This window comes from Plectropomus leopardus, chromosome 7 (assembly GCF_008729295.1).
Source record: "Plectropomus leopardus isolate mb chromosome 7, YSFRI_Pleo_2.0, whole genome shotgun sequence".
Lineage (NCBI taxonomy): Eukaryota > Metazoa > Chordata > Actinopteri > Perciformes > Serranidae > Plectropomus > Plectropomus leopardus.
Window position 1 is genome coordinate 16,486,511 of NC_056469.1, and position 11,483 is coordinate 16,497,993.

At 41.4% G+C, this 11,483-nt stretch overlaps 1 protein-coding gene across 4 annotated transcripts in view; it reads right to left on the reverse strand.

Moving 5' to 3' along the window:
• Nucleotides 1–8,487, reverse strand: part of ptprub (protein tyrosine phosphatase receptor type Ub) — a 191,668-nt gene extending 183,181 nt beyond the window's left edge. For all 4 annotated transcript variants that reach the window (XM_042489529.1, XM_042489528.1, XM_042489527.1 and 1 more), the window contains exon 1: nt 8,232–8,487. In XM_042489529.1, coding sequence (XP_042345463.1) covers nt 8,232–8,301 — 70 coding nt within the window. In that variant the 5' untranslated portion in view covers nt 8,302–8,487. The remainder of the gene's footprint in view (nt 1–8,231) is intronic.
• Nucleotides 8,488–11,483: the final 2,996 nt, after the last annotated feature.

Here is an 11,483-nt window from a genome sequence, read left to right on the forward strand (position 1 = left end):
GTAAAATGGCAGTGAATTCAGGTAAAATGCAGACTGTTTATCTTGTGCGAATGTGCCGCATGAAACACAGACGGGATGGAGTAATATCTTAATCACACAAGGTCCCCAGGTAATACTGGCCCCCTGTGAATAGGGCTTTAAGTGTGAATATGTATATTGTGTGTGTGTGTGTTTGAACTGTATGTTATTTTTGTACATCAGTCTCTATAGAAAAAGAAATTCTGATCTCAGCAAGGCTACCTGTGTAAGTGTAGTATTAAATAAGAAGGAAAAATCAAGTGCTTCAGGCTGCCCAGCAGCTCACCTGGTAGAGCAGGCGCCCCGTGTACAAAAGTTACGACCTTGCCACAGTGGCTGCAGGTTCAATTCCAACCTCAGTCAGGGAAGGTTTGCTGCATGTCTCTCCCTTTCATGTATAACTGTCCTGTCAATTAAAGGCAAAAAGCCCAAAAGTATTGCTTCTTGTAAAAAAAAACTAATAAAGTGCTTCATACATGTTATAGTATGTGCTCAACAGGTCCAGTCCATTGACTGATATTCTGCCAGCTGGCACCTGTGCTACCACAGCTGCCATGACCTACCCATAACCCACCAGCAGCAGCAGCTGTCACAGCTGAGTGTCACCACTGTGCCATGCAACTGTGCTGCACGGGAAAAGAGAGACAAACGCCTTCAATTCAACAGCAAGCAGGGATGAGCACTGCAAGCTAGACGCTGTGTGACTGAGCAGATATGGCTTTTTAAAAAAAAAAAAAAAAAAAGAGCTCCGTTTTACTTAGATCTCATGCTGTGAAGACCTCAAACACTACGCTCTTTTAAATCGGCACATTTGCCATCATCCATGCTCTGTTACACTTTAATGCTCTTCAATTTCCACTGTCCTAATAAAGTTTATGTGAAAAGGTGTCAGTCTAATAAGTGTGAGACACATCAGGGTGATGAGTGTTCAGGTTCATGGCTGGGTCTCTGAGAGGATATTTCTTTGCCCAAAGGAACCGGTCAAACCAGAAATACCACTTCCCCTTAGAGAGCCGGTATCATGGCACAAAGGCAACTAAAGCCTGCATCCATTACACCACCAGGGAGAAAAATGTCCAGAAGAGACTGTTTTGACTTTTAGCGGAGTGTCAGCGGTTCAGATTTCACTGGGGGGTTTCAGGCCTACAGGCAGCTTAACAACAGGTCACATCTCCACTCTGCAATCCTGGCCTGATCCTGAACCCTGACTCCAGTGACCTGAGCATTCACTACAACACTGCATACACAAACACCAGAGGGCCGGAAGAATCTGTCTGAGAATTTGTTGACATAGGAGAAAGGTAAAGAACTGAAACACGGCCAGTGGGCTAAATATAAACTGCTCGGGAGGCTTTTCTTTCCTCTGGGTCGGCGATAAGGAGCAGCACTCGCAGCATCAGTCTTCCAGACCCAGTTTTTGCAGTCTGGAGTTCGCTACCTCGGGGAAGAAAACACAGGGGCTGCAACTCACAGCCCTGCTTATTTCTTTGTTGGATAATTACACATCTGCGCTTGTGCTCGCAGTCTCACTCCCCTCTATATCCAGGCTATAAACACCGGCCCATCTGCGCTGAATGATAAATGTCCCTGTCCATTATTCAAGTAAAACATATGCTTTTAAGTGATAATGAGTATAATGGTCCTGTCATTTTAGACCAGTACATCAAGAGGATATTTTGTAGCTTATTTGTAATATATACAGCCTTCTTATGGAAATGAGGCCCACTCTTTCATGTTTGAGAGGATTTCTACTTTTCCCTGTCCTTTGCTCTACACAATGCCGCTAAATTTCTCTGCTGCAAACCCGACTCCATGTATTACGTCATGCAAGTCCTGTGCTGGCTGGCTAATTCACACTCCTACATCAAACTCACAGGCTACAGACGGGATGCCACTTTGATCAAATTTAAGTAAAATGGACTTGCCGGAGTTTGACAGATCAATACAACATTAATAACACCTGGCTGAGGGAGCTGGGAAGCCTGCACTCTGGCTGTCGCTGCGAAGTGGAAAGGAGGAGGCAGGCCAAGGCAGACCTCTGACTGTAAATCTCTCAGTCTTGGCATCTTTTCCAGAGAGCTGGAAGGTCTCACAGTTACCCTGAAGAGTTCAGAGGAGCGCTTGCAGCTCCAGGCCCTGCTAGCATCAGTGTCAGGGCTGCGTCGCTTGGTACGGTGGGACCTTCCTTCCATGGCAAGACTTCCGTGTCTTACAGGCAAACACGCTAATGAACCTGGATGCTCATTAACAAATGCATACACACACAAATGTAAAAGCAAGGCACACACATCCATTCTTAAGCTGCATTGCCATCAATATGCTAAAACATTCATAGCTTACGATGCAGAGTGCATGTTTCTAATTAATAACAATAACAACGAGTGGTCCCATTCAGAGCTCCTGGCTGGGCTGCAGAAAAGGCCAGACATGATGGCGGAGGAGACACACAGCAGAAGGGATCCTGCTTTTGGGCACTGCCCTCTTCTCAACCTGCTCTTTCTCAGCTCCAGAAACATGACTCCCAACCTGCAATTGACCTTTCTGAAGAGCAAACAATCCTCCGCCTGAGTAGGCCACAACTCACAGAGCCTTCAACCAAAAAAAGGAAAAAGAAAAAAAAAAGAAAAATCTGGGACTGAAACAGAACAGAAACGTGATAATTACAACAAGTACAGCAAAATTATCAGCAGGATTAATTAAGCACAGCCATCACAAAATATGTGTGAGCTGCAGTCTAGCATAAAGAAATGTCTGCACGCTCAGCACAGCACACACTGAGGTGAGATGCATGCATGAGAAATGAGAGCAGCTTGAGACAGAGGAGGCTCCTGATTGGGCACACATTAAGCTTAGGCAGTTTAACAAATATCTTGGCTAAAGTACGTTGCCTTTTTTAATTTTCATAGAATAAGCGAGAGACGCTGCAAAAAAAGCACAACAGGAAAAACACTGTGTAAAACCAGCATTTATATTTTTTTTACCACTGACACAATAATACCGTTCTTTTTGTTTGTTTTGTTTACTCAAACCAGATTTGAGGACTGTTGGAACAACGGAAAGACTAACCATGATGGCTATGGTAATGTTATTTTGTTTGTGTCACAGCGTGCGTTTTATGATAAGGCAATTACAGGGATACTTTGTCAATTGTCAACCAGCTTTGCATCATAAAAGTGTAAGTGGTATGTGTAAATAAACAGTGGTAAACTCCAATCTTTGAGTTGCACTAGGGCTGTTGCTCAAACTACAGATTGTACTTTAGCATTATCACATGCCCTCAATCACAGTAAGATTGTAGAGGTCTCAAACTCAGACCACATTCTGCTCAAACTCTACTGATCAAAAGAAGCCCAGACTCTGTTAATGTATTTTCTATTTTCACCAAAAATGTCTTCAGAAACATATGTTAGTGTCCTGTTTGGCTGTAATATTTGTGAACAGGAAGTTGGCGCCGTACTGTTCCCTTTAAACCGAGGCTGAAAAACTGAAATCAAACTTGCCCATTTCCAAAAGGTTTTCAGAAATACATTTTAGCTCATTGTTTAACAGTAATTCAGGATTGTTAGTTAACAATCGGCCTTAATACGGTTTCCTGTGGTTAAAGAAGTGTTTATTGGTCCGGTGTGACACAGTGCATTCTGGTAGTTGTAGGTTTTTGAGCAAGAGCAAATGCCTCTCTGTTCTCTTTGGTTATGTAGTGACAACTAGTATTTGTGTATAGCCATCCCAGTATTATTCAAAAAAGAACATCTTTTCAGCATGAAATACTTCATTTAGCTAGTCTCAGGTCTCATATCAGCAATCCCCAGCTGCTGGGTTGCCGATTGGAAAATTTTAACATATCTCCAAAACATAGCACTTGCTTCCCATGTTAAAGCGTACCAATCACGGCGCTTGGCATTAAGCAGGATTCTTTGAACACATACACTCGATGAATGTGTTTCATCTTCCAGTCTTGTGAGATGAGTATGTGAGCCAATCGGGGGCTGGCACTCCTCCACACAGCCCCACATTACAATAGATCAGAGAGAGAAACTGGAAGAGGCACGCTGCAGAGCAGAGGACTCCTCTCATCAGCACCCTGTTTAATCACTCACTCAAGTGCTGAAGGCAAAACGGACACAAGAGCCCAGCAAAAGTCCTGCTGCGGCCTCCGCCGAAAAACAAAACACCCTGACAATGTATCTGAATAAATCCCTCTGTCCTTCTCGGCTTCTCTCTCCTCCCCCCCTTTTCCCTCCACTCTAGTCCCCCCAGTTCTTGTTACAAAGTTTTCCATCTGCTCTCTGAATTACTGCCCGTGATCCCGCAAAGATGGAAATCAACCAGTCTTTTTAGGAGTCTGATTTAGGCCCAATCCTTGCCGCCCCTCACCCTCTATCCACAGATGGTGGCCTGGCTCCTGCAGGGAACACTTCCACTTTGTGGATATGCTGCAACACTGTGGTGCCGGGCAACATTTTCTACATGGTGGTTACATTCATTTTCCCTACAATAATTCACAACTGCATCTCAGGCTCTTTTATATGACTACACAGCGAGCCTATAGTGAACTCACAAGAACCAAAATGTAAATGCATGTCATTTAAATTGGTTCAGCAAGCAAACTGAAATAATGTGTGTAACAGTGCACCTGTTAATGCCAAGGGCGCATGATGAGACAATGGACTTTTGGACTCATTTTCCATTTCCTTGTTGTTGTTTTGTTTCTCTGGAGTCGTTCTGTTTCTCTTTAGTCATTTTCCCGATCGTGTTGCAGTTTTGTGTCTCTTTGTAGTCATCTTCCCTGTCCTTGTGGTTATTTTGTGTCTCCTTGTACTCATTTTCCATCTCCTTGTGGTCATTTTATGTCTACTTGAGGTCGTTTTGTGTCTATTTGGAGTCATTTTGTGACTCCTTGTCGTCATTTTGTCTCCTTGTAGCTGTTTTGGGCCTCTTTGTACTCATTTTCCATCTACTTGTGATCATTTTATGTCTCATTGTAGTGATTTTGTGCCCCTTTTAGTTGCTTTGTGTCTCTTTGTAGGTGTTTTGTGTTGCTCTGTAGTCATTTTGTGTCTCCTTGTGGTCATTTTGTATCTTTATAGTCATTTTGTGTGTCTTTTTGATTGTTTTGTCCATTATTATTGTAATTTTGATTCTTTTTGCAGTTCCTTTGTACTTTTTTGTGGTCTTTTTGTGTCTCTTTGTGGTCATTTTTACTCTCTTCCTGGTCAGTAGTTCACTTGTGCTCCATGAGTCTGTGCCTGATAGGCCTGTTCAGTCATCCATCCATGATTAATGCCTGTATATCTGGACAGGTTTTGTCTAGAAAATGTCAAAAAAAAATAGTGAAAAATGCCCAATGTGAGATCTTGTCTGAGAAATAGTCCAAAATCCAATGATGTTTAGTCTGCTCTCATATATGACAAATAAAAGCAACAAATGTTCATGTTAATGCAAATGTATGACATTTTTTCTAAAAAAAAAAGACAATTAATGATCAAATTATCCTGGCAGCTCTCATTCCTTTACACTCATATATGCTGGTGGTCCTACGTTACGTTTTCCAGTGATGCTGCTGACAGTTATGCGCTCTAAACCTGAAGCCTAAAGCATTATTCATTCCATGCCATACTTTAACCAGACAGTCTGGGCTTCACAGCCCTTTTCATCTGGATCCAAGTGTTATCTTACCCACTGAAATAAGCAAAAAGGATATTCTGCCTTAACTTTAGATCAAACCGGGAAATGAGTCATGAGACACGGGATAATTACACCACTCAGCTGACAACATTTGCTGCTAATAGAGGAGACAGATGGTAAGTGAACATTCATTCAATTCCCATAAGTGACAACAGAGGAGTGAAAGTGTCACATTGGGTTTTACAGCATTTAAAATAAAACAACACATAGAAATACACCCGGAATCTGGATTTTTATGTTCATTACATCTTTGTGTCTGAGGAAATGTGATGTGAATGTGATATTTCTTTCTTCTTATCAGCCTCACTACAGTCAGCCCAGTGCAGCAGAGAGCCTCTATATTTCATAGCCTCTAATAATTTCACTTCCCCAGAACTGACAGCCTGGACAGACAGCGGCATAAGCAAGAAAGAAAAATATGGATTACATCGAGTGAAAAAGGCGAGAAATCCCCAACGGAGGGCTGAGTCTTAACTGTTATTAAGCATTCAAGGTCAAGGTGTGGTCTTTCGCACAATCACAGCAGTAAGTGTTAATCAGAGGAGACTCTCTGAAGATTGTGGGAGTCGAGGCTGCATTAATGCCCTTTAATTTCCTCCTATAGGATGTGGGCAGGTGGAGAAGCATGAAGGGAGTCAGGCCGAGGGGATCAGAAGCCACAAAAACTAGCAGCGTTAACTATTAGCAGCTAATGAGAGGGTAACAGCGCGTATGGCGAGGCTTGCAACACCCCAGTTAACAAACTAAAAAAACGACACCATGTAAATTTCTATTGACAGCCGTAGTGAAGCGTTACTGTTCCATTCAGCTCTTTTAATTACCTGTGTGTGATTTAATCCTTCATATGTCTCAGCCCATTCCTCTTAATGATCTGCTCCATTCAGCTCTTGACAATACACATTCTGCTTGCATGCTTGTGTTGTTGTTGTTGCTTTATTTTATTTTTTTTTTACAATGACTTATGCAAACAAGAGCGAGCATTTCTCCCAAAACAGAAGCGCTGCCAGTAAAAAAAATACAACTATTATCCAAATTCCAATGAACCAAGTCAAATGATCTTAACATAATCAGGTTTTTTTTACTCCAACCTGCTATGACAAACACCGTGTCGCACTCCTATACAGTGCTGAAGCAGCCTGCAGTGTAAATGTTATCAGTATTGCTGCCTGATTGCCCTGGTTTTATGGGTAAAATTATGCATATGTGTGTGTGTGTGTGTGTGTGTGTGTGTGTGTGTGTGTGTGTGTGTGGCGTGTCAGGGAGACAAAGAGACTCAAACAGGCCCAAGTCCTTTTAGCCTTTGGACAAAACGCTATCCAAAAATACAGTGCTGTAATTATATTGCATAAATGATGAATAGAGTTCAGGGTAAAAAAGCAGATTTTGAAAACATGAATGTGAGTGATTATGAAAGGGCTTGTGTCGTGTGTCATTCCTATGAAACATATTTATTTTTACCACCCTGCCTCTCTCTTTCAATCTCTCTGATATGTGGCTGATTTTAAAAATTGAAATGACTTATTTGTCCTTTTGGATAATGAAAATGAGTTTTTTTTAAAAAAAAAGAGTTTGTCTAAAAAATGTAATCAACGATATTGCATTATTTTGAGCCTTAATCGTGAAAAACACCACTCTCACCAGCTCAAGCAGACAAACACAAAACAGAAAAGAGGAATTTTAACATGAAAATATGTGATTTTCCTCATCTTTGAGGACACAAAGCTGATCAGATAGACAACCCGAAAGACCAGAGGCAGCTCATGGCAACAGGAGAAAAAAAAACAGCAGACTGGAGAGTGACTCTTGCCTTTTCCTTAGGTTCATCTTAGGCTTCATCTTGAGTTATCAATATGAAAACTGGATTCAATGCCACAATCCTCATTAAGATGCAAACTTTAAGGGACTCTGTATACAAGTACCCAACGTCTGTATGGAGCATGTCCAGGTTTTGGTCTCTGGATATCGTCACAGATTGGTTCAGGCTGTCTAGATTAGGATTCATATTCACAACTGTCGACACAATTGCCTAAAGGTCGTGGGAGTATCGTTAATTCCGTTATAAGGAGAAAATTGTCGCTCGGGAATGAACTGGTTTCTAACTTTGGATCACACCTTTAAGGCTACCTGGCGCCTTTAAATAAGCCTGAGCAGGAGCAAAAAAAAAAAAAAAAAAAGCAGAAGCAGCGTAGCGCAGAAGATAGTGCTGTTTTGGGAAACGGGAGATTTCCCCACAGCAACCAGACGCAGTCGTCCAAAATAACCAACATTTTTTCCAGGAGTCTGGCACTCAGAAAAGTTCGCAAAGTAATTAAAGAATTTCTTTTAATTTCCTGCTGGGAGGATTAACATTGTGCCATTAGTAAATCGTGGGAAGCAGGAGTACGAGGCAGATAAACGTGTTTGGAAAAGGGGGCACAAAGTTGGCACCTACACCAGACTCCCTCCGCTTCTGCTTTCAGTGGAGTTTCATCCGCATGTAAAAACTTCCCAACTGCGTCCAGAGGGACAGACATGAACACGCTTCTTACCTGTTGGCCCCTCGATGCCATCGGCGTAGATCTGAACAGTCAAAATGAGCAGAAAGGCGCAGGTGTTCATCGTGTAGCTGTTTTAGTCCACTTTAAATGTGCAGAAGAAATCATTTCATTGACTCCGCGAGATCCGGGCGCGCGAGTAGTAGAGCCGAGCCCATCTACTCCCCAAATTCTCACTGAGAGGAGTTTCAGAGACACTGAAGGAGACAGGGCAGAGCTAGTTCTGCAAACTGACGTCAGGGTAAACAGTTCAGGAGAGAGATTTCTTTCTCAAGCCCACTTTCCTCCCCAGCCTCCACTTCTTCGCTTATATAAAGTATGAGCCGGGCGCCTCCAAGCGGCCGGAAGCAGCAGCGACACAGTGGTATTCAAACGTCGGCCAAGCAGAGCCCCAGACTGAGTGTGTGTGGGCTCTAACATGTGTATCTTTGTGGGGACCGACAGGAGTTTTAGACGTTAAGAGTGAGGACTTTATGAAAAAAGTGGACATTTTTGCCTGCCCTTACTTAAATGTGCTGTTTGAGGTTTTAAACTGGACTTTAAGGTGAAAATCAGAGTTATTATGTTTATATTTATGTTATGTTTGGGGTTGTGGAGGATCTCACTATGCCACCTCTAGTCCTGACAATGCAGTTCACCTTATCAGTGAGCGAACATCACAGTCAGAAAATGTAAGAGCAGTGATGGGTGTGGTGGAGCAGAGTGTATGTGGAGAGCATTAACATATGCAAAATGGGGTTGCCAAGCAGCTTACCTGATAGAGCGGGTGCCCCATGTACAAAAGCTACGTCCTTACTATAGCAGCTACTAGTTCGACTCCAACCTGTGGTTGTTTGCTCTAGTCATTCCCGCTCTCTCCCCCTTTCACAATTAATTCCTATCAAATAACATCAAAAAGCAAAAAAAAATAAATAAATAAATAAATACAATAACTAAAAAAATTAAGAGAAAATAAGAAAGAAAGTAAAATGAAAAGGTAAAAACATTTGGGGTGCAGTACAGGGAAAAAAATGAAATTTGCAAATTTGCACATAGGGGCTACAGCTTTCTTTCATTATTTCTATTTATTATTATTTTGTATTGACAAACCTTTTTTGCTTGTGTTGGTTTCAATGATTTCAACAAATATGGTCTAAAAGATTTCTGAAAAAAATGCAATGAATACATTTAGGATATTTGGTGTGGGGGCAGGGGGTCTTTGCCTATTGGGTGGCGAATGTGCTGGATCTGGCATAAATATTCACCAGGATCGAAGACATTGGTCTCGTTAGTCCTCCTGAAATTTTCTTGAGGAGGACTCCCAAAACCCCTGTCTCATATGTGCCCCCCACAATGTTGAAATAAAAACTATGCCCTTGCGGTTAGGCATGTGGTTGTGATGGATAATGCTGCGTTCACATGGAATCAGCAGACGGCAGGCAGGAAACACCTGCTGGACAGCATGTGAAAAATAAACTAACAGTCCAAAGGAATGGCAGGATGTTTGCACAAACCATGCATGATGATGTGTTGCAATGGTGATGCCATATTGTTTGCAAAGAACGGAATAAAATATAATACATAAGATCATTTTATCTTTATTGTTTTAATTTTACTTTACTTGTACAGTAATTGCCCGTGTTTTCGCCACGAGTAGTGTGAGGGAGCAAACAAACATCCCATTGCAAATTCCATCATGGAGGATAGGAAAAGCTTCAATAGTTTATCTTCAAACAGCTGTGCCGCCTACTGTTACCAAAATTGGTATATTTTGCTGGGCACAACTACTTAACCATCCTGTATTCATCCTCTAAAGATATCCGGTTTGCTGTCTTCAATCTCCATGACTCCACAGTTCCACACAGCATCAGGTCTAGACCAGGGAATGCATTCGGATGATGAGGGTCTAGCAAGTATACAAGCCTTAATGTGCAGCCTCAGTGTATGTGTGTGTGCACTTGCATTAATCACAAATAGGGACAAAGAGTCTTTTCACACATTTAAATTTTGTGGGACAAATTTTGTGGACAAAAACTTCAGAATGGATTTTAGTATTGAGGCATTTTCGTCATCGTTAGAGTATGAGTTTGGGTAAGAGTCGGAGTTAGGCATGTTAAGAGTTAGGGTAAGTCTCCACAAGTCAGTGCAATATCCCTCAAAGTGACTTTTGAGACAGGGACAATAGTGGTGTACTGATAGTTGATTAAGTGGGTGTAATACTGAGTAGATGGTAGAGTACCGCAGAGGACGTAGGTATTCTCTCCTATATATTCCAATGTCTTTTTTGACTGATGCACACTGATGAACAGCCAAAAAAAACATGGTTGTATTGTGTATACCTGCATGTATCCTCCACCTCACTACTGAGGAACAAGATTCTGATCTATTTCTCTGCCTTTTCATGCTTCATAGCTTAATTTTAATGAGACATTTCTTAATACACGCTGACCAGCAGCTCCTAAAAGCTGTCACCATGAACCCAGCGGCAGAGGTACAGGATTATCAATCTGACAACAGGTTGAGAAAATACTCATTATTTAAGTCAGCTACATGCCCTTGTGCTTTAAAAGTAACCCCTGTAATTTGCCACGTCTGTGTTAACAATGATACAGACATTCTCATGCTTTAAAACCTTATCAGCCATCTGAGGTCTAATTAATACAACTATGCATAACCTTTACTGAAACAAAGAATGTTTTTGTCATATTAACTGCTGTTTCACAGCTGAGGTTAGCCATATATTCACAAAGGACAGACAGGTAAGCATTGCCTTCACACCTCCTCCTGACAAGTGCAAAGCATATTTCTCCATAAATTAGATGGCTTGTCATGTTGTGTGCATTGCATTTGCATTTGATGAGCTTAACATTTTCTCCCTCTAACCACAGCTGGCCATGTTTGTTGGAAAACAGAAACTACCTCATGGATTTTATGTACAAGGTTGTGTAAGCTATATTTACCCAGTGTGACTTTCACATGGACAAATATTTGCATGTCACAGTCCTGTACAACATATTTAACCCTTTGAAACCTGGGCAAATTAGCTTGCGTTCTTTCAAAAATGTAGGAAGAAGGCAATGAGCAACTTAAGGAGAAATGACCCCATAAATTAGCAAGAAAATAGTAACAGGAACAAGAAAATTATCGAAAAAAATTAGCCATAAAAAAAACAAACAAAATGGTTAAGTTTTTAAAAAATGCAATGACCTGAAAAAAAATGGCTTAAAAATAATTCTGTAAAAGTCATTTAAAATATATAATTATAAT